At 37.6% G+C, this 23541-nt stretch overlaps 2 protein-coding genes across 6 annotated transcripts; one reads left to right on the top strand and one right to left on the bottom strand.

Moving 5' to 3' along the window:
• Nucleotides 1–651: 651 nt before the first annotated feature.
• On the top strand, nt 652–3345 carry LOC103409257 (3-ketoacyl-CoA synthase 5-like). The gene has a single exon (XM_008348068.4). The coding sequence runs from the start codon at nt 1117–1119 to the stop codon at nt 1876–1878; it is 762 nt and encodes a 253-aa protein (XP_008346290.2). The 5' UTR covers nt 652–1116; the 3' UTR covers nt 1879–3345.
• An 11867-nt stretch (nt 3346–15212) lies between these two features.
• LOC103444472 (uncharacterized WD repeat-containing protein C2A9.03-like) lies at nt 15213–20428 on the bottom strand. Of its 5 annotated transcripts, XM_029093607.2 has the most exons (10): nt 20172–20428; nt 19931–20086; nt 19674–19841; nt 19031–19117; nt 16756–16890; nt 16558–16668; nt 16374–16465; nt 16197–16302; nt 16025–16111; nt 15213–15934 (listed from the first exon to the last, which is right to left on the bottom strand). In XM_029093607.2, the coding sequence occupies exons 2-10, from the start codon at nt 20078–20080 to the stop codon at nt 15521–15523; spliced, it is 1350 nt and encodes a 449-aa protein (XP_028949440.1). In that variant the 5' UTR covers nt 20081–20086; nt 20172–20428; the 3' UTR covers nt 15213–15520. The 5 variants fall into 5 exon arrangements, with proteins under 5 accessions (XP_028949440.1, XP_028949447.1, XP_070669678.1 ...); XM_029093614.2 differs by lacking the exons at nt 19931–20086; nt 20172–20428 and adding an exon at nt 17838–17914 and having other exon boundaries at nt 19674–19711; XM_070813577.1 differs by lacking the exons at nt 19674–19841; nt 19931–20086; nt 20172–20428 and adding an exon at nt 19234–19286.
• Between the last annotated feature and the right edge of the window lie 3113 nt (nt 20429–23541).

The following is a 23541-nucleotide window of genomic DNA, read 5'->3' as shown; positions in this document are numbered from 1 at the left end:
CACAAAAAGCATATGTCTTCTCCACAAGCTCACAAATGGGAAAGGGGGCAAAACAGCTCCTGTTCACCTCTAGAACAATGTGAAAGTGTTGGAGATAATGAAACTTTGACGCGAAGATCATCCATCCCCATCACGATGTGTGACATCTTCCCAGAAGACTTCTTCAACTACTCAGTCAAGGCTCCTTGCTATGAAGATTGCGAGGAACGACTCTCTCAAATCGCTTGACGAACCAAAGCTCCTTGTCCGCACGAGCCTAAACTGTAGGACACAAAGCTCCTTGTCCGCACGAGCCTAAACTGTAGGACACAAAGCTCCTTGTCTGCAAGAGCCTAAACTGCAAGACACAATGCTCCTTGCCTGCACGAGCCTAAACTGCATGGCACAACGCTCCTGGTCTGCACGAGCATAAAAGGCAACACCAACGCTCCTTGCCTGCACGAGCTGAAACTGCAACACGGCACCAAATGCTCATTGTTTGCACGAGTTGAAACTGCAAACGGCACCAAAAGAAAATACAAAAAAAAAAAAAAAAAAAAAATCTCTCTATTTGAACTACGTTTTGACTTGATCTCTTTCTTTGGAAGGGTACGTAGGCAGCTTGAATATTCAATTTCGAGTTCAGTCACATCAAAATAAAAAAAATAAATAAATAAATGTTTTATTAAATAGAGTCAATTTTATTACAAAAAAAAAAGAAAAAAAATGAATACTTATGTTATTATGTATTTACAAAAAAAAAAAAAAAAAAAAAAGATTTCTTTTACATACATATACATACAAATATATATATATGTATGTATATCCATCAGCGGCAAGCTTCTCAAAAAGAGGCCATCCAGGCCCAAGTGGCAGCCTCCAAGCCCAATTCGTCATCTCCCCCGCCTACACAAAGTCCAGTGAGAGAGTTGCCAGAAAATTCCACTCAAGTTGTGGAAGCAGTGCCGGTGTGGCAGGTAGAAAGGGAAATGGTAGCAACAGCTCAAGCAGCAATGACAGTACAAGCAGTGGTGTATTTGCAAGTTTATTCGCTTCCTCAACAACATCGGCAAGCTTGCAACCTCGTCATTGGACCTGCATCATCCTTCAAACCCACAGAAGAACCCAGCAAACACCATGCCTCCAATCTTGCAGGACTTCTCCAACTCCGTCAAGCTCAAGTATGTCAAGCTCGGCTACCAGTACCTCGTCGACTACGCCTGTTTCAAGCCTCCGGTCACCTGCCGCGTCCCCTTCTCCACCTTCATGGAGCACTCCTGCCTCAACCTCAGCGACAACCCCAAGAGCGTCGAATTCCAGATGAGGATCCTCGAGCGCTCGGGCCTCGGGGATGAGACCTGCCTCCCTCCGGCGATTCACTACATTCCGCCCAACCCCACCATGGAGGCCGCTAGGGGCGAGGCAGAGCTCGTCAAGAAGACTGGGCTCAAGCCCAAAGACATCGATATTCTCATTGTTAACTGTAGCCTCTTCTCGCCGACGTCGTCGCTCTCGGCGATGGTGATCAACAAGTACAAGCTCCGAAGCAACATCAAGAGCTTAAAACTCTCCGGCATGGGCTGCAGCGCCGGCCTCATTTCGATCGATTTGGCGCGCGACCTCCTCCAGGTGCATCCCAACTCCCACGCTGTGGTCGTCAGCACCGAGATCATCACCCCAAACTATTACCAAGGCAACGAAAGGGCGATGCTCCTCCCAAACTGCCTCTTCCGGATGGGCGGCGCCGCCTTGTTTTTATCAAACAGGGGGTCCGAGCACCACCGCACAAAATACCGATTGGTCCACGTAGTAAGGACACACAAGGGAGCCGATGACAAGGTGTATAGGTGCGTGTTCGAAGAAGATGACAAAGATGATCTTGTATCTGTAGTTGTATAACAGCTGCTGCTGCATGCGCATACTTTTTCCATTGAATTGCAATTACGATTGCTGCACTTGAATTATCACAAAGATTGCAGTTGCAGTTTCCAAATTCTGAAACACCACCACCGTCACCACCATATATATATCTGCAGTAAAAGTTGATCGAAAAGTTGATAGCAGCGCAGCTAAAGCGGGGGATATCGTGGCAGTTCTCCACGGGGTCGCTGAAGCGGACTCTCAGCCACTACTCCCTCCATAGCACCAGCAGAACAACTCTCTGCCCATCCTCACTTGGCCCTAAGCCTTCGTCTCCGCTAGTCTCCTTCGTCCTCACTCCACCCAAACCCTACCTCTACACATGGTGTGCACACCCGGAGCTAGTGAGCCTCCAAACCAGCCACACGTCAACGAGATCAGGGTCTATTTGCCACCGCCACGTGCTGCATCGCCTCAGCCGCTACACCCGGCCTCATCGCCACCTCCGGCGAGGATGGCTGCGTTTGCTGGTTCGATAAGCGATGCAAAGATGCGATTGATATCATGGAGGTAGGAGAGGATCCCATTTTATCCTTACGTTTCAGGCCGGGAAATGAAAATATGATATATGCTGCATCCGGGAAACAAGTCAAGAGCTTTGATGTCCGTTTGGGTAGTCCATGCTCATGGAAGCTCCTGGAGAGCTTTGATTATAACAAAGAAGAGATAAATCAGATTGCGTGCAGTTGTAAGTCCTCTTTTCTTGCTGCTCATCTCTGACGGCGGATATGGGCTGACCGAAGCGGCGGGGCTAGTAGAGCCAGCGAAGCCAGCGACTGAGAAATGGAGGCTGAAGTCGAAGCAGGTAGTGAGGATGGTCGTGCTCCCTGAAGCTTGCAGGACAATGAAGTTCGTGGCTGGGCTTTTGACGACGATGTTGATTGACGGATGGTGGAGCTCGTGATGGGCAGAGATCTTCGGCGAGGCTCTCGTTGGGAGAGTAGGGTGTCTTGAGAGATTCCCTCGAGCTCGTCACTATGACCACCATGATAGCCAACAACTTCAAAGACCGCTGTCAAATGACTAGCCGGCCGAGAAGCGCTTCCTCAAACTCCAGCTCTCCGTCCGTCTTCGTCCGCTCCCTGCAAATTCCTCTACCCACCATCCTAATTTATACAGAAAGAAATACAAAAAAAAAAAAAAAAAAAGGGGGGGTGGTGCGTCTGGCACCACGTGAATAAAGAAGGGATGGTGGAGTCTTTGGTGCTCTGGCACCATGTGAAAAAAAAAAAAAAAAAAAAAAAAAAAGGAAATCTGGATTGATCTAGCACCATACCTAAAAATAAAAAAATTAAAGAATTAAAAAAGGGAAAGCAAGTAGGAAGGTGGGATGGTGCGGATTGCACCATGTAAATATACATATACATGTATGTGCATGATATGTATGTATATAGCAAAAAAAAAATATATACATCGAGAGAAATAAAGTCCGTTTTTATTTATTTCTTTCTGGAATTTTTTACATAAATTTGCATTGTACATACAAAAAAAAAAAAAAAAAAAAAAAAATCAAATCAAATCAAATTTACAAGAGGGGATCTTCAAGGACGATCATATACCACCTCACCACTCGGCAGAGCTCCAGAAATGAGAAGCGCTGGAGGTTGATTGTTTGAAGCCTCGCCACTCGGCGGAACTCCAGGAAGAAGAGGAGCCAAAAGTTGATCATTCGGAGCTTCACTACGCGGTACAGCCCCAGAAGACGAAGGCAAATGTTGTTGGAACAAACCCACAAACCTCCGATGATCAAGTAAAATCTGACCATCAGATTCCTGCATCTGGTCAATCTTCCTCTTCATGTTTGTGGCATAGTTGTGTGCGAGCTTGTGCAACTGTTTATTCTCATGCTTGAGCCCCCTAATCTCCTGTTTGAGACTCATCACTTCAGCCGCCAACGATTCAACTTGACGGGTTCGAGCAAATAGGCGTTGGGCCATGTTGGACACAGAACCTGCACACTGCATACTGAGAGCCAGAGAATCCTTAACAGCCAACTCATCAGACCGTTTGGAAAGTAGTCTGTTATCTTTGGGAGTGACAAGGTTCCGGGCCACCACCGCAGCGGTCATATCATTCTTCACCACTGAATCCCCGACGGTAAGAGGACCAGTGGGGGATATGAAGGATGGGCGCCATATGTTATCTGGAGAAGACGGGACTACCTCTTCATCAAGGTTCAAATCAAAACGACGATCGGAGGGTCCAGACATTTTCAAAGGTGTTGAAGAAAGAAGAGGTCGGACAAATCAAGATCTTAGAAGTGCAAGAAGGGAGTTTCTACAAGCGAAAATTCAAGTGTGCTTTGAAACGAACTGCGTGCCTCTATAAAAAAATCAGCACTCGACGGGATTTCAGAGATCGAAGAGGTGAGCTCAAAGTTCGAAAATGCCGATTCAAAAATCGAAGAGGCAATCTCAGAAATCGGAGAAGCATCTTGCTTTTCCAGACGCGTTAGCACCCGTCATAAGCAAGCTCAGCTTTGCGGAAATCACAGGCAACTTGTTAAAAGCGCCAATCCCAGGTATCGAAGAGGCGCCAGTCTTTTTCAGACACGTCGGCACCCGTCACACGTAAACTCAGCTTTGCGAAAATCACGGGCAATTTGTCGAAGCGCCGATCCCAGATATCGAAGAGGCGCCAGTCTTTTTTCAGCCGCGTCGACACCTGTCATATGCACATTCAACTTTGCGCAAATCACGGGCAATTTGTCAAAGATTTTCAGTGAAGGAGAAAGCACGTGAAGTTTACTGTTCAATCACGCGTTAGTTGCCGACACGAGTGAAAGAATAATACCTCTACAGGTATTAAGGGACCTCCTATAACTGTCCACCTTCACCTTCCATAGCAAGGCAGACATACAGAGCCTTTCTTCATCTCCAAAAATGCTTTCCCAACGAAACCTCTCGAGTCATTCAGTGTTCCTTATTCCTTGGGGTACCTCTGCAAGCCAATGACTCCAAAGCAAAAGTATCTCATATCACCAGGGTAGAAAGCAAGAGTATCTCATATCATGCGTTCTCCCTGTCCTTTCCTTTGTCATTGTTCTTACCTACAAAGACAAGGATAAAGAAAACAATATGTCGGAACTTCCACTCAAACTCGGGTAAGGAACCGACTGCTTGGAACCCTTCCCTGATTGCCTACCTAGCACTGCTCTCGAGTACTCGTTTCCCACTGCTGCTGTACTTCCAAAGAAGTTGCCCCATCTGCCTGGAGAACAGATAATGCAAGTGAAAATGATACCTTGCAGCATGTGGAGACAAGGTGCAGAAGGAACAAGCAGAGAAGAATGCAGTCTGCACAGTCAACTCAGGAGAAGGAGTCCGAGCTGAAGAACTCGAGAAGCTGCCATATCTGCCTGAAGAAACAAGCAGAGAAGAATGCAGCATGCTCAGTCAACTCGGCGGAAAGAGTCTGAGATGAAGAACTCGAGAAGATGCCACATCTGCCTGAGGAACAGATAAAGGAAATGAAGATGATACCTTGAAGCATGTGGAGACAAGTGCAACCAAGCACGTGCCGATTCATCCGCTACTTCTTCAAAAGCAAGAGTATCTCATATCATCAAAGTTGCAATCACTCTGACGGTGAATTCGTTTTGACCCTCAAATTCTTGGGTCGACTTACTAGGCGTTGTAGGCTGCACGTGCCGATTCACCACCCTTGAATCAAATCCTTAAAGATCAAGTCACCAACTGGAAGAAAAGCCCATCAATCTTGAAGATCATACCGTTGACCAAACTGCTCAGGTGTGAATTAGAAAGATTGAACAGAGCAACAAGTCGTCACCTTCACCTAGTGCCTGCTTGTCATGTGTTCAAGTCAACCTTCAAGGATCAAGCCCTAACGGCCCTTGAAGAAGTTTCCAACCAAATTCAAGATCAAGCCTCGACGGCCCTTGAGGAAATCACAAGTCCGATTCAAGATTAAGTGTCTACCACCCTTGAATCAAAACCTAGTTCAAGAATAAGCTGTGGAAAATCAACAATTGGAGGAATCCAGAAAATCTTCCAACCCAGTTCAAGATCAAAGCTGTGGAAAGTCAACAAGCGCAACAAAATACGTACCGATTCATCCATTACCAGAGCCAAAGATCATCTACCACATGAAGCTCCTTGTGGCCCAATTTCAACCTTCAAGATCAAGCCTCGACGGCCCTTGAAGAAATTTCAAACAAAAGTTCAAGAACAAGCCTCAACGGCCCTTGAAGAAATCTCAAGCCCAATTCAAGATCAAGCCTCAACGGCCCTTGAAACAATCTCCAGCCCAATTCAAGATCAAGCCTCGATGGCCCTTGGATCGACATCTACAGTAAGGGACTTCAAAAACGCATCTCCTACACGTGACAAGCACATGTATACGACGTGCCTTGAAGTGGGGGCATTTGTAGACATCGAAATTTCGTAAATAAATGTTGACCGGTAAATCAAAGTGTCAACGCTCATGTATTACATAAATTTTACACGTAGCGTGTGACTCAACGAAAATTGAAATGAGTTGGAAAAGTCATCAAATAGGACACGTGTCAACACCTGGCAGAAAAGACTTATTTCATCTGGAATATTATATTCAAAATTAGGCCTTGGAAAATTCTATAAATACAAGCCCATTTCATTCATTTGGGGGGAACCAATTCATATTACACCTTGAAGCTCTGAAGCTCTGAAACTCCGAAGCTCTCAAGCATCCAGGTTCCCGAAGAATCAAGAAAGTGTTATTCGTTCTTCGTTCATCGTTCTTCCAAGATCAAGCCTCGACGGCCCTTGGATCAACAATCATCCACCTTCAAGATCAAGCCCCGACGGCCCTTGAAGAAAGCGTTCTTCGTTCTTCGTTCATCGTTCTTCCAAGATCAAGCCCCAACGGCCATTTGGATCAACAATCATCCACTAATTCAAGATCAAGCCCCGACGGTCCTTGAAGAAAACACCATCGTTCATCATCCGTTCATCCAAGATCAAGCCCCAACGGCCCTTTGGATCAACAACGTCGACAAATCCACACATCCAACCGTTCTTCAAGATCAATCCCAAAAGCCCTTGAAGATCCGTTCATCACTGTTCTTCAAGATCAAGCCCAAAAGCCCTTGGAGATCCGTTCATCACTGTTCTTCAAAGATCAAGCCCAAAAGCCCCTTTGAAGATCCGCTCAAATCCACCTTCAAGATCGAGTCCACGGCCCTTGAAGAACGTTCATCCTTAGATCAAGCCCAACGGCCCTTTGGATCAATCGCACATCCACAAATACACACCTTACGGAGATCGAATCAGAGGATCAAAATAGAGAGAGATTGTAACCCAAAATCATCAAATACAAATATTTTGTTTGTGCACGTTCGTTCTTGTCTCTTTCGTTTCAGGAATTTTCCGTGTTCACAGTTACAAGATAATATAAAGCTTCTATTTTTTTAAGTATTTTTTTTTAAAATTATTTATACAAAAAATCAACTAAATTGGACTCATTTAGAAACTAATTGTTGTCAAACAAATAAACGAACCAAGTTTTCTAGTAGACAATAGAATTTTGTCAGCGGTAATTGAATGGTTAACTATTTTTCAACTTGGTTGATTTTCTATAGAGTTAGTCTTTCAAGGTGACATAAAAAAAATAAATGATTCTAATCATCACGTAACATTATAAATTTATAAAGTATAGTAATTTTTGTAAGAAAATTAGAAGGTGAATGTCCATGGTAGAAAGCAGCATTCTTGTAAGAAAATGATGTTTTCCCCCCTTCTCCATCTTCTTATTTTCATATTTTATAAACTTATTTACAATTTTTGTAGGAAAAAAAATATATGGAGGTGCCACCCACACATTTATTTTTACCTCTCACATACGTTTCTTAATTTTAGACCATCGGATTAAATAAATTGAAAAAGATAATGAACAAAATTTAACAAAGTGCGCGAGAAATAAAGATGAATGTAACAAAAAAAAAATTGAACCAAAAACAGCTTATTCGTTGTTTTCACAAGAAGGGTTATTTGATTACTTGAAGTAATAACCAAAGATTAATAAAATGAGAGTTTGTGCTTGCAATTGATTGTAACCAAATTCCAAGTAGAGAAGAGATGTTTCTTTCGCGTTCTAAAAGATTCTTCACATTTCGTGACAATAATTTGTCGATTTCTTTTTATTTTAACGTAATTCCTTATTAGGCAATTTCTTTGTCTGTAAAAGTTGAACAATTTCATCACCCAAACTCATCGAATAAGGAAAAACCATTAGTCGACAAGAATTAGCCAACTGTGTTGAGCTCACCACGAAAGCTTTTCACATTTTAGATTAGGGTTAGGTGGATTTTAAATCTAATATTATGTTACTACTCTACACAAATTTATTAATATACGAAATTTCTGGTTATTCATTCCAAATTTTAGACGCTAACATATCTTCGTTTGATCTTTTACAAAGTAAGCATAGTACTAACATAAACTTCTGGGTTCCACATACTTTAATATGAGCGGTGTCCGCATTACGTGTCATCTGTAGGTCAAGTTTCGTTGTTGTTTACAGCTAAGCTACTAGAAGAAGACCTTGATTTGATTAACCAAAAAGAAAAACAATCACTTGCATTACTCGGGACGTCCAAATCTATTGACCTTATTCAAAATAAGCTGCCTAGATATAGCATGAAATTTAAGGTTACAATTTGGCCACCTGAAACGCAACCAATACTAACAAAAGATTTGGTTCACACATACACAACTTTACACCACCTTAAGTCTTAAAGAAGTACAAGTGCAACCACCACCTTTTGTCACAAGGTTCAACCAAGTCAAACTAATTAAAGCTTCTTGAAATTTCATGTACCATGCATGATATATATGTACATTCCATTTGGGGATGGAAAGTAATTATTAGAGAAGGCATGTCATAGATGTTTGACAATTGTTCACACGTATAATTTGATCGTAATTATTTAGTTATATAGTATTATAATTTATTGATATTTTTTTTCACTTATAAGTAAGAGGTTTTAAATTTAAATATCATAAAAATGACAAACCTTAACGTAGTTTTGATTTCATTAAAGCTAGAAGCCTAGAAGAATGGGGAAGGGCAATGAGAGCCATTGAATTTGAATTTGTTTTGCGACTAAGCAAAATTTTTTTTTTTTTAACAAACGATATTATATACATTAAGAAAAATGAGATAAACTTAGCTTACAATGAACTAGTAATAATATAATTTAAATTGCCGCGACTAAGCAAAGTTATATGTTGTCATTTTCAAGGTGGTATTATGTCATTATAGCGAAAGATATTTGAAAGGATTTGGTGGGTGTCCTCCAACTCCAATCCAACTTTTTCACGACACTGCTCGATCATGACTATTGACTCCTCCGACAACATGGCTTATTTCTTGAAACTTCTTTTTTCCTGTACATGCTTTTTAAGTGCTACTCGACCCTGAGGTACAATTCAAGAGATTTTCATGGTGCAGCGGAGTATATAATATTTTAAGGTTTAATTGCTAATTTCTTTTTTTTCAAAAACATATAAATTAAGATCGAACAGTAAGAAAAAAAAATGAAATACTTTGTAGCACCGTAAAGATTTTTATGAGACAATACTAAATTTGAATGCATGACCAATTAACCTATCAAAAGTAATGTTAGACTAGGAAAAATTTTGGTACCTTGGTTGGAATGTTGCTTAAAAGTGAGCATATAGAATTCCCCAAAAGTCTTCTATTTTCTTCATGCTTTGCTGTCTTTCTCTTCCTCTTCTTCACTTTTCCCTTCCCACCTTACTTGGACTTGAATTTGAAATCAGCATGGCGTGCAATACAATACAGGAGAATATATAGTACTAAATTATTAAATTTTTTATCAAATGACGTATGAATACGAACGCATATACATATCAATAACTTAAATATCAAATTATGTATAAAATTATATGATTTATAGTAGTCCGAATTTGAATAAACGAAATATTGTTGCATATCGTTACACATTGAACAAGTTTGGTAGCTCTAGCAAGTTTGAAGATGCACTATCCTACAAAGATTGTCCACGATCTTATACGTTAGGGAGTGAATACCAAATTATCGACTAAGTTACATTTTCCCAAACAAAATTCTTATTCTTGTACAGTTTTCCCCTTTAAGAGTATAGATGAGTAGATTATTAATTACACCTCTTGATCGTGTTTTAATATCATACAATAATTTGTCGTTAGATTTAGAGTGTTGTTATGCACACTTGCGTAGCAAACGATAAATTTGTGCTGCGGAAATAGATCACTATACACCACTTGACTTGAGTGCTCTTCAATACCAAACTCAAGTGGATCACTGCATGTGTTTGAAAACAGAGAGATGATAACATACACACACATCATTAAGTTTTTTCACATATTCCTTTTTATTTATGTTATGACCATCATATTGAATAAATTTAAAAAAAAAAATTAAAGAAGATAATCAAACATGATGTGTATACCCTTGAGGAATCGATTGACACTTTACCTCCTTAAGTTTGTCCTATGATGATATATTTATATACAGTTTTGGATTAGGGGATTTGCCTTTGTGTCCACTTTTTTTACTAAGCACTCATTACACATCAACTTAATGAAATAAAAAATAAAAAAATAAAAAACCCACTAATCCATGTTCTCTTCAAGCATCTAGGGTCAGCATTTAGGTTTTTCACTCCATTTTAATTAGAAAAAAAGAAGTTTAAAGAGATAAACAACTATCAATTGTCACATCATGTGGCCTAACATTTTGTTTATTTAATATCTCCTATGTGTTCATTTCTCATTTATTTTTATTTGTGTTTAGTTTGATGACATCTCTCATATGTTTAATTTGGTATCTGACTCTTTATTTTGTTCCAACTCTGTTAGTCACAACATTGATTCTTAACCCATTGCATTTTGAGTTTAAATCTTTCCTCTTGACTTGATTTTTTTTAAATATTTTCTTTTATGATTTTATAGTCCAATTTACTTTTACAAAAAGGGGGCCAGACTATTGGCCCAACTAAAGTAAAATCCACTTTAGGGACGCTTCAGTTCGAAGCCATCGGCCCATATTATGTCCTCTCTACTGCTCCAGATAACCGCAAAAAAGTCCCTTTGTTCGCCAAACAGAAAACTTCTAGTCCTACGTGACGAGCAAAATTGTCTTTCACAACATTCTTAAATTTATAGCTTATTTGAGAGTCGGAAAAATTTACAGAGACATTTTAACTTTTCCATGATCACCATCGTATGATTCAAGATAATAAGAAATTTGAATATATGAATTATATGACCAATTAACCTATCAAAAATAATGTTAGACAATGGAAAGTTTTAGTGCATTGGTTGGAATGTTACCTAAAAGTGAGCACGTAGAATTCCCCAGAAGTTTTCTACTTTCTTGTGTTTCTCTCTCTCTTTTCTTCTTCATTTTTCCCTTTCACCCTACTTGGACTTGAGATTTGAAATCAGCATGGCGTGCAGTACACGAGAATATATAGTACTAAATTATTAAATTTGTTTATTAAATGATGTAAGAATATGAACGCATATACATATTAATAACTTAAATTTCAAATTATATAAAAAATTAAATTATTTATAGTTAATCCGAATTTGAATAAACGAAATATTGTTATGCATTTGAAGAGGCATTATTCTATAAATATTGTCCACGACCCAACACGTTAGGGAGTGAATACCAAGTTACCAAGTTACATTGTGTTGTTATGCACACTCACGTAGCAAACGATAAATTTGTGCTGTTGAAATAGATCCCTATACACCACTTGAGTGCTCTTTAATACCATACTCAAGTGGATCACTGCACGTGTTTGAAAACAGAGAGATGATAACACACACATCATTAAGCTTTTTACATATTTCTCTTTATTTATGACCATCATATTGAATCAATTAAAAAACTAAAAACTAAAAACGAACATGATTAAACATTGATGTGTATACCCTTGACGTTTGAATTGACACATTATCCCCTTAGGTTTATGTTATGAGGATATAAAAAAATACTGTTTTAGATTAGGGGATTCGCCTTTGTGTCCACTTTTTTACTAAGCACTCATTACATATCAACTTAATGAAACTAAAAAAAAAACCCACTAACGCATGTTCTCTTCAAGCATCTAGGGTTTTCACTTCAGTTTTTAATTGGAAAAAAGAAAGTTTAAGATAATTAGTCATCAATTGTCACATCATATGCTCTACAATATTCTAAAAGAAAAACTAATGAAAAAGACTTGAAAACTTTGAATTTTAATGATAATGACAAAATAAAGGGTAAAATGAATAGTATTAGGATTGAATTTTTAGTGTAAAAATGTGATTTTTCGTTAAAGTGAACAGTACCGGAAGCTTTTCGTTAAAGTTCCTTATTCTAAAAGCATGATTTTCCTAGCATTTTGTTTATTTGTTTATCTCCTCTCCTATGCGTGGCGTGGTGCATTTCTCACTTTTTTTTCTTTTTTTTTTTCTGTTTAGTTTGATGACATCTCTCATATGTATGTTTTATTTGGTATTTATTGTTGCAACTCTAGTAGTCAGGACATTGATTATTGAGTAAATTGCAGTAATGGTCCTTCAATTTTAATTAAATTAGAGCTATGGTCCCTTAACTAAAAATTTATTACTATTGGTCCCTCAACTTATCAAAATGTGTAGCTATGGTCATTTTCATCAACTTCGTTAGATTTTTGTCAAAATAAATTATGTTGGAAAAACTATTGCTACAATCGGGATCTTTTAACTCATCAAAACGTGTAGTTATAGTTCTTTTCGTCAACTTCGTCAGAATTTTGTCAAAATGAGTTATGTTGGAAGGATCATTGCTACAATTTGGTTAAAGTTGAGGGACTATTTATCTAGTTGGATTAAAGTTGAGGGACCAATAGTAATAGATTTTTAGTTGAAAGACCATAGTTGCACGTTTTTATGAGTTAATGGACAAATGATAATGAATTTTTAGTTGAAGAACCATTGCTCCAGTTGAATTAAAGTTAAAGGACTATTGCTACAATTTACTCTTGATTCTCAACACACTGCATTTTGAGTTTAAATCTTGGGAGTTTTAACGAAACACTCCTAGTACTATTCACTTTTAACGAAAATAACATTTTTACTCTAAAAAATCACTCATGGTACTATTCACTTACAATACATTTTTGTTATTTTGATTAAAACTTAAAGTTTTCAAGTTATTTTCATTAGTTTTCCTTCCTCTTGATTTGATTTTTTCTTTATAAATATTTTCTTTTATGCTTTTGTGGTCCAATTTACTTTAACCAAAAATCAGGCCAGACTTTTGGCCCAACTAAAATAAAACCACTTTAGGGACGCTTCTGTTTATTGTCATCGGCCCAAATTATGCTATCTCTACTGCTCCACAATTACAAACTCGTTTGGAAGTACTTTTAAAATAACTGAAAGTGTTTTTGGTGAAATTTGTTTTTGAAAACAATCCTTAGTAAAAATTCTAGTAAATCCTAGAAAAACATTTAAAATGCTTCCTAGAAGAAACACATAATTGATGTTTTTTGTAGAAAGCACTTCAAGTGCTTTTGGAACCTCAATACATTTCTCTTAAAACTCTTTCAGTTATTTTAAAAGTACATCTAAATGTGCCATGCCACAGTGGTGGAAAGGAGTTAAGTCTTTGCATGACGTCATGGGTTCGAATCCTGTCGGCAGCTAATTTAACATCTAATATAAGAAAATTTATTGTTTGATTGATAAAAAAAAAATTTAAAAAAAAAGGGAGAACCGCAAGAAGGTTCTGTTCGTCGCCAAACAAAAACTTATGGTCGTACGTGACGAGCAAAACAGTCTTTCACAAACATTTCTTATCGAAAATCTTGAATTTAGAGCTTACTTTGAATATTTATTATCTTTTTTTGAATAAGGATCAAACCTTTTAAAAAATATTATTTCTTTGGAATATAGGATGACTAGAATTGCTTTTAGATACCCAAAATCACGTATTAAAGTGTTTTACATGCACAATTTTTAAAGGGGAATTGTTATTAGTACTTCAAAAACCTCATTTTACACTCTAAACTTTCTATATTGGAAAAGAAAAATACAATTGTGAGGAGTGTAGAATGAGATTTTTGGAGTGCCAATAATACTTCTCTTTTTAAAGTACTAATATGTTATAGCACTAGAACTGCTTTTAGTTAATCAAAATCACTTACGATAGCAGTGCTACGAACAAAAGTTGGGCAGAGTCACTTCCAGACGGGCCCATTTGGATCCTTTTGTAACAAAAGGAAAATGAAGCTCAATAGTTGTATGATTGTATCTATTTCTGAATAAGGATCAAACCTTTTAAAAAATATTATTTCTTCAGAACATAGGATGACTAGAATTGCTTTTAGATACCAAAAATCACTTATTAAAGTGTTTTACATGCACAATTTTTAAAGTACTAATATGTTATAGCACTAGAACTGCTTTTAGTTAACCAAAATCACTTCTTACAATAGCAATGCTACGAGCAAAAGTTGTTCAGAATCACCTCAAGACTGGCCCATTTGGATCCTTTTGTAACAAAAGGAAAATGAAAGCTCAATAGTTGTATGATTGTATCTTCTAAATCCACTATATATTCATTCAACATTTTACACCACTTCCATTTTACTCTTACCAACCGCTCCAAAATCCAACTACCTTCCTACTGTCCTTAAACTAAAGCGAACTTTCAAACCTACTACTCAAGATAAATCAATTCACATAAAATTTGTTTCAAACCGACAACTGATTTTTTATTAAATTTGTGGGGCGCTACATGTGCCACCGGATAATCTGCTTGTTATGAAACTTGTAGGTCTTGTTGGTATCACACTCAGAATTTTCGGCCCACTGTAAAAAGCTTACGAGCATGAGACCGACGAGGCAACTTTGAATGAAAACCGTCAACGTATGTCTGGATTGAGCCGCACGCAACTGCATCCGAAAAATTCTCAGGCAGGTCCCTTTCATCATAGTTTTAATTTCAAATGATACATATTACACATTCCAACTAGTCAAACTTATCAATTTCTGCACCAAACATGACCTACCGTAGAAAGACTGAAGCTTCAATTCAAATCTCATGCATGATACGCTATTGTGTAGAGACAATTTAGAGCAATAGATATCCATTTCGCTTTTAATTTTTATTTATTTATTTTAAACTAAAATTTGTTTAGTAACAACAAAAATGAAAACTATGAAACAAATTTTAAAAACTCTTAAGAAAATTATTTTCACATTTTGGTTATCAAAAAGGTTTTCAACTTTCAAATAAAAGCAAACAAAAACTGAAAAATGAAAACGAAATGGTTATCAAACGAATAGCTTCTTTCTCTTCGGCTTTGCTCTCATATAACCGAAAACAAAAAAATATATAACACTTGAGATCAGTCGCCCCAGAATTTATAAGAACGAAAGACTGAACAAACTAGAGCTGTTTATAAATACACACTTGAGACTGAAATGTGCTTTACAAAACCAAAAAGTTAATTTTCTTCCATTTCTGCTTGCTCAGAAAGCACCTTCACAGACTAAGCTACCCAAAACGCCAAAACCTATATATATATATGTAGAGTATTTGCATGCAGACATGAGGGCATGAACATGGAGGCACTGTACTAGAAGACTGCTTCGAGATATCGGTTGTGATGCCTCTTGTTGAATTCTAACACGCTACCATACGTCCGATCAGCGACCCCAACAAACAGAGCTTCTGTGTCGGGGCTAAACGATATTCCTGCGATTTCACCGAACAGGTCTATCTCTTGTTCCTTGAGGTACCCAGATTGGGTGTCAAGGATGTGAACAAAGTCTGCCGGCTCAGCCATGGCCATAAACCGACCATCCGAAGTGAACTTTATGGCCCGTATTGCTCCCATTCTTCCCTTCAACACGGCTAGCGACTCTGAGAGGTTCCTTATGTCCCATAACCTGCAAGTGGTGTCTTGATTCCCGGTAGCCAAAATTTGTCCGTTCGGATGCCATGCTGAGGAAAAGCAATAGTCCAAATGACCCTTGAGGCTTCCGACAGCCTTTGCCAAGTAGGTAGGTAAATCATCAGATCTTTGCATAGGATTTGCGTAAACGAAATAAACACACCGCACCACAATAACGCTACTTACTTTTCCAGACTGAGCATCAGCAATCAAGCAGTCCGCACTATCTCCGAGTATTGCAACCAGCTTACCATCTGGACTGACAGAGGTGTTCTGCCAAGAACCATAAACAAGAAAATCTAAGACGAGACATAAAAATGACAAATCACTCGCAACGGTTTCAGTAGAGGGTACTCACATTCACGGACCAATCAAAAGAGAAGTGACTGAGGCAAGTGAAATTTTGGACATCAAAAATTCTAACTTGAGCATCATTGTTTGCAGTCATTACCCTCATTGAGCCACTGCAGAAAGAAAGTTCAGTTATAGGTCTTCAAGTGAAGCAACCTACTTCAGTTAAAGGTGGATGACTTACGAAGGGTTTTGGAAAATGTCCACTGCATTTGTGATGGCATTGTCATCTGTTGTTAATTTTGAGCAGAAAGCAACTCCAGGTTGATTAATGTGCTGGGCACATAGACGAAAAACATTAGAATAGAGAGACAATGGCTATTATGATGGGTCCAGTAGTCACAAAGGAACATGTATTTGAGGAATACCTTGCAGATTAGTTCACCTTGGAATCCCCCAGCAACCAATAAATTTTCCTTCACAGCCATAGTGCTTATTTGCACTCTAGAGAGTGGACGAACCAACAACCCAGCTCGTTTCTGAAAGAATGTACCAACTCAAAATCAGACTGGTCTTTTAGCCAGGATTTCAACAAACCCGATTTCATCAATCAAATCTTTACATACCTCAGTCGGGACAACTGGTTTTGATACGTTCAATACTTCTTTGCCTCTCCTGAGTAGGGAAGACCAATGCATTACTGAAAAGTTCTGCATAAGGTATACATCGTGCTTTGATGTGGCCCATAACAGATTCCTCAGCTGCACAGGGAGAAGCAAACCAAGTTGACGGGCACCTTAGTAACAACATTCAACAATCCAAAAAAACCAGATATGATCATCACAACAATTATGTCTGTTTATGCCAGATATGAACTAACGGTTAAAATGCTACGACAGATATACAAAAGTTTTAACCAGCCATAAGACAATAGAGAAGTATAAAACCAAAATCATTAAGGACAGTGACCAGTATATAAAAAACCATGCAATGCAGTCGTTACTTTTCAAGGACCCGAAAAACCACCAACCAAGAAATCCAAAACGAATAACGTTTCGTTGCAGACTGTTACAAGAGGATTTTATGAAAAATTGGATGCACAAGGAATGAAAAAGTAGACTATAGTGCCCTGAAGTAATGAGGAGATATTTACGCTACGCATTTTTTTTTAGATATGTGACAAAGGAATTTGTTCAGTATTCCACTTAGCTAAGGGTAAGACTACATCTATCCACATCATTAGGCACATAAATATGGAGATTAAAATGATAATGCATCAATACAAGACAAATGCATCCAACCAGGAATAAAGCACATGTAAATGGAACAAAAGGACCACTCTTCGATGTTCAAAGCAAAGACACGTGCACAGAATAGGGCTGAACAACAAAATGATCATGACCAATCCAATGGCATTTCAAGGTCACAAAAAGACGCAAAGTCTCTTGCTTGAAAAGTACCAATCCAAATTATCATGATCAAATATATAGAGGAGTATGAGCAGATAGTATGTAACCACAACATATACTTTGGATGACAGTTAAAGAATATAAAAGATGTGCAAATTTGAAGTCCCCGGATGCCTACAAAATTCTAGGGAAATTTTGAAGTCTAAGAAAGCAAGAACTGTGTTAGTCAGGCCCCTCATGAACAGAACGCATTGACTTATTATGAGGCCTCTTAATGCTCAAATATTTTCCTACCATACCATATTAACAATGTCGCGCCAGCAGCTCTAACTTCCACCCTGCTGTAAAAGCTGAAATAAAGAGAGAAATAGCAATCCTAAATGCAACAGATGGGTTAAAGTTATATATTATAGTCAACAGTCAACAGAAGCAATATATTTACCACCACAAACCACAAATCAAAATGCAAGGACCAGTGACAACATTCAAAAGTAATAATGACCGCGATATGCAAAAGAAATGGCATGCTGAAAAATTCAGAAGGTACAAAAGTGAACTGATTAAAAAATATTTGAATATTATGTGTAACCCATGGTTAACTATGTAAGATCCAACAATTTAAGAGGTCTAGTTTATCTACAAGCTCAAACACAAGCCTCAAGATGTATGAGACTTGTAAGTTCAGGTGTTCACGACTACTCTTAATCTTACACAAATGCACACTTTGTTAAGGTTTAGTTATTGATTAACTGTTATTCTAACTCCTTTAATACCAAAAGTTAAAACCGGTAAAATACAAGTTAATTTCAATTATAGTGGCTGCCTAATGAGAAAATCTATGATGCCAGTGAATGCAAAAATGCAGCAAATTTGTGACGCCTATTGTCTACAGTCTAAGCGGGAACCTTAATTAATTATAGGTTAGGCAAATAAGTTCATTATTACAATTTAGTTCTCAATAATACACACGATCTACAATACAGGCCAACAAAGAGAGAACCATTATGAACTCCATACCTTCCTGTGAATGGTTGAGGGACATAACCACAATCATAAAATAAGACACCCTTCATAAAGCATAAAACATATTTTTATAAGACCTGCAAAACTACAACAGAAGCTTATATCTAGCAGCAAGGCACACAGTTCAAACGTAACATAAGCTTTATGAACATGACACACCATCTATGATCAGTGAAAAAATGGGTAAATTATCTTGATGAACAATACCCTAAGAAAAACGAATGACCTACATGAAAGGATGAATATTTATATGCATATGATTGCGAACTGAGTACGAAGATGAAAGTTATGCAAATGTTACAACAGTACAAGTGGATGAAGTTTTGAAAAAGAAAAACAAGGGGATTGAAAAATTAAACAAACTCAACAACAAAAGACTCTTATGTTCCTGGCATCCAATAAACTCACAAACAAATTTCTTGTAAAACATTTTCCAAATAGTTTAGAGAAGCAAGAACAAAATATCTACCTGGAAATGCACAATTGTGGACTTGACAATCCTTGTATTGTAGTGAAAGTCATAGAAGGTCTTCCCCATCTCCACTGGCAAGCACTCCTGTCAAGGCAGAAGATTTACAAACAAGTTACAAAACAAAGAAAACGAATCTGGGGCAGCCCTAAAATCAGCCCTCTTAAGAATTACATAACAAACATGAAGGGAAGCATCAATACACAGGTAAAGATGAATTCTTTAAGACCAACAAGGCACTTTTCGATATATCCGAGCGATATTAATCTAATACAAGGAGCACGCTAATCTAGCCAACTTGGTACCGCCGATCTGCACCAGCAATGCAATTCTAATTAATCAGAACCTATAGCAAAAACATAAAGAGCAGGATTCATGCTATATGATGGGTAAAAATCATTTTGCTACATATTGCAAAAGATGTAGCCTTTAAGACCAACACGGCATTTTTTATTATTTATTCGAGCGATCTTCTAATTAGTCTAACCGGAAGCACACTGCTCTAGCCAACTTATTTACACCTACACCCGGCAGACCGGCAATGAAATCCTAAAGCCAATCAATCATTTCTAAATCGTATTAAAACAGTGCACATATGCAGACCCCACAAAAAATAGAGTGAAGATGGATATAAAATGGACACCTTTTCGAGGTCTTGGCGAGGCAGAGAGAGGCTTTCGTAGTTCTTGTACTGCTTCAATCGGGTCTCACGGTACCTATCTCTGGTGAAGTTAAGCCGCTCCCACGGAATCCCCTGTATGTCCTTCCCATTTCGAGCTTCCATTGCCGAAGTATCAGTCTTCTCCTTGCTCTGCAAAAAACCCCAATTATTAAAAAATTCTTGTAAAAAAAAAAACAAAAACCCAAAATTCGACACACGAAAGTAACACTGCAGGCGACCTCAGCGAAGTCGTCGTCGTCAAAGTCCGAGTCGGCGCCGTGGCTTCCCCGTAGCTGGTTACCGGCAAAAGCGTCGGTGTCTTCGAAGTCGGAGATGTCGAAGTAGTCGTCGACGACGTACTCCAGCTCGTCGTTCTGAAATTGCGCCATTTTCGACTGCGGAAAAACTCAGGGATTAACTGAAATTCACATTGGCCGTTTAATCGAAACCGAAAGTGGGAGAAGTGGCGAAGGAATTTACCTGGAATTTGTTTCCGGGGGCGGGAATTCAGCTGGCGGGTTGAGAAAAACAGAGTGTGTAGAATTTTCCCAAGAAACAAACAGAAAAAGTGAGTCTTTTTTTAGGTCGGTGAAAGAAAACGCTCACCCACGGCGCTCTACTTATAGACTTTGGCTGGAGAGAGAGAGAGATTGCTGGAAGGTGACAGCCAGTAGATTATTTACCCGCATCAATGGAGGATTTATTTCCCATTTTAATTATATTTGATATTTTGTTTTGGTAATTATTATTGCATACTCGTGAAATATGAATGCAACGTTTATTGATTTGATTTAAAACGAAGATTTTCTCATAAAATTTCCTTTCTAAAGCGTAAATAACATCTTTTATTAAGATTTAAATATGGAATGAATGCAAAACTTATTTATCATCAGCAATTCAAGACATTCATCTCAATTAGAGTAATGGTTATTTAACTAAAAATTCATTACCATTGATCCTTCAACTCAGCAAAATGTGCAAGTATGGTCATTCAATTAAAAATTCATTACCATTGGTTCCTCAACTTTAATTAAACTGGATACATGATCCCTAAATTTTAACCAAATTAGAGCAATGATCCCTTAAACTTTGACCAAATTGTAGCAATGCTTCTTCCAACATAACTCATTTTGACAAAATTCTAATGAAGTTGACAAAAAAGACCATAGTTATAATGAAATTAAGGTTCCGTCATAAAACCAATTGGCAATATGGGGAGTAGCCCAAGATCATATAAGCACATAGCAAACCTTATCCCTTACTAATGTGGGACAACTCTCAACACGCCCCGCACGTGTGGTGGATTTTCAAGCCTATATATGGACAACAACTAGGTGACGTGGAGTGCGTGTGGCCGTTGGGTTTCATATGTGGACAACCTTGCTCTGATACTATAATGAAATTAAGGTTCCATCATAAAACCAATTAGCAATATGGGGAGTAGCCCAAGATTATATAAGCATATAGCAAATCTTGTCCCTCACCAATGTGGGACAACTCTCAACAAGTTACATTTTTGATGAGTTGAGGGATTCTAATTGTAGCAATGGTTATTCCAACATAACTTATTTTGACAAAATTCTGACGAAGTTGAGGAAAATGACCATAGTTACATATTTTGATAAGTTGAGAGACCAATAGTAATGAATTTTTTGTCGAGGGATCATTGCTCCAGTTTGATTAAAGTTCAAAAACCATTGCTACAACTTACTTCTTTATTTAAGATGTTCAAACATAATTTTTTTTTTATATAAGTGAAGAAAATAGCAATGCCGTAGTACTTAGTACTTAGGGATTACGGTTAATCTTTCTCAATTCTTGTCCTCAGTTTCTTTTAGTTTTTTTTAATTTAATGGTTAAAAAATCATAAAGAAAATGAGGTGCAATTCGAGACTCACAAAGACCTGACAGCTGTCAGTTAATCTCCATGGACCCCACGGTATTAAACAATTCATGTGGGTCCCGGTACCAATGCAAACAAAATGAGGTGCACTCCACCAGGTATATATGGGGAGTCCACGTGGTGAGCTTCCAGTGCGAGCTTGACACACTTGGCAAACGCCGGTCCCAACACGTGGCTTGCGCAAGCTGGCGGGTCCCCCTTACCTCGGATTCCACGACACATACAATATAGTCCTCTAACGCGGTTGACATACCGGTGTTCTATTGTTCATCATGATTGGTTAGGGCTGGTTTGATATTCCTGTATTTAAAAAAAAAATTGATTCTGTTATGTTATGAGAATGAACTTATTTTTACTGTTTCACGTTTTCAGTTTATTTTTATCTAAAATTGTAAAAATAAGATATTTTAAAGTATTTATTAAATATCTTTTTAAGTGTAACTTTTTTTTATATTCACTTTTTATAAAAGTATCTTAATATCAAACCAGTACTAATGGATAGGTTTGGAATTTTCGTTTAGTTAGCGTACACCGCTTTCTTTTGTTTCTAAGGTCGGGGGCGATGGGTCCCGCTACAACTTGATTCAAATGGGCCCACCATGGGATCTTTCCTAGGTCGGTAAGGTGAACAAGCACTGGATTCAAAGGCTCGAAAGTGCCCTATCCGTTGGATAAATTTTCTAGTGTTTTCATGGGAGTCTCTTCCCTCGAATCCCTCCTATTACCGTCCACTTCTCTCCCACTCCCAGCACTATATTTTTGTCTTTTTACGAAAATGTTATTTTTACATTTATTTGTAGTATTTGTTTAATAGAGATGAAATCCACATGTGTTGATAGATCATACTTCTATTAAAAATATGTGACAAATAATAATATAAATAGACGATAAATGTAACACTACTCTTTTTTTTAATATATTTAGAACAAGATACTGACGTAACTTAATTGTAACAATTTATATTAGAAGAGAGGAAAGGAAAAAGAGATTAAAATGAAAGAGAATCGGTTTCATGACCTTCCCTTACGAAGGTTAGGTAAGAAATTGGATTGTGTTGTTTTCCCTCGTTCTTTGGTAAGTTTATCTTAAATGAACAACCATTTATCATGAAATGGAAACAAAGACCATGACGTAGTTAACATCAGTTCCCTTCTATTCAGAAAAATATTAGAGATATCTTTGTGGAGTTCATTTTGTAACATTATACAATAATCCAAACAGATTATATTTAATGTTTTTTATATCGTAATATTTTTTAATGATTCAAACTATTTATATTTTAACTTTATATATATATATATATATATATATATATCTTTACAAAAAATTAGACCATCTAAAATTATTAAAACATTTGTTCAAAAGAAAAAAAATATTAAAACATTATAATTGTAGTGAACAAAATAAGCGAATAAGGTGTCTCAAAAAAATACTAAAATGACCATCATTTAATCTAACACTCATATGATTTATGATTTGAGTGATTTTTTTTTTAAATGAGCTAGCTTCAAGAAAAGAAAATATCAATTGGGATTTAATTGATAAGGTCTAATAATTTTTTAACATATATGGTTACAAAATTACACCCAAACCATTAGGGGTGAGTAGCTTATCATTCCAACCGACCTAATTACGATGATTAGTTATTTAATTGAAAACTTATTACCAATAGGACGATGACTCGATAACCAGATAAGCTGTGGTCGTCGCTGTGAAAGGCTTCAATGTCAAACTTTAGCCACCCAGCCAATGAAAGGCCAGCGTATAGGATTAGCCCATGAAAAAAGTAAACTAAATTTTTATGTTTTGACAATCGATAGCATTAGATGCATAAATTGTTAGTTGTTAAGAAGAAGGATGGGTGAGGATTGAATGCGTATCAAAATGCATAGGTATCATTGCTTTCCGCTAAACGTCATCTACGAGTAAAGAGCTATAGCAGCTAGT

The sequence above is a fragment of the Malus domestica genome, chromosome 15, assembly GCF_042453785.1.
Source record: "Malus domestica chromosome 15, GDT2T_hap1".
Taxonomy (NCBI): Eukaryota; Viridiplantae; Streptophyta; class Magnoliopsida; order Rosales; family Rosaceae; genus Malus; species Malus domestica.
The sequence above is the reverse complement of the archived record's forward strand: the minus strand, read 5'-3'. Positions and strand labels throughout refer to the sequence as shown.

Bases quoted from the DNA above. Each gene is read 5' to 3' on its own strand.
- LOC103409257 (XM_008348068.4), top strand. From the start codon at position 1,117: ATGCCTCCAATCTTGCAGGACTTCTCCAACTCCGTCAAGCTCAAGTAT.
- LOC103444472 (XM_029093607.2), bottom strand. From the start codon at position 20,080: ATGGCGCAATTTCAGAACGACGAGCTGGAGTACGTCGTCGACGACTAC. The intron at 19,118-19,673 runs GTGTCCATTTTA...CTGCCTTGACAG, and splicing joins CTCGCCAAGACCTCGAAAAG to GAGTGCTTGCCAGTGGAGAT. The intron at 15,935-16,024 runs GTAAGTAGCGTT...TACTTGGCAAAG, and splicing joins CTGATGCTCAGTCTGGAAAA to GCTGTCGGAAGCCTCAAGGG.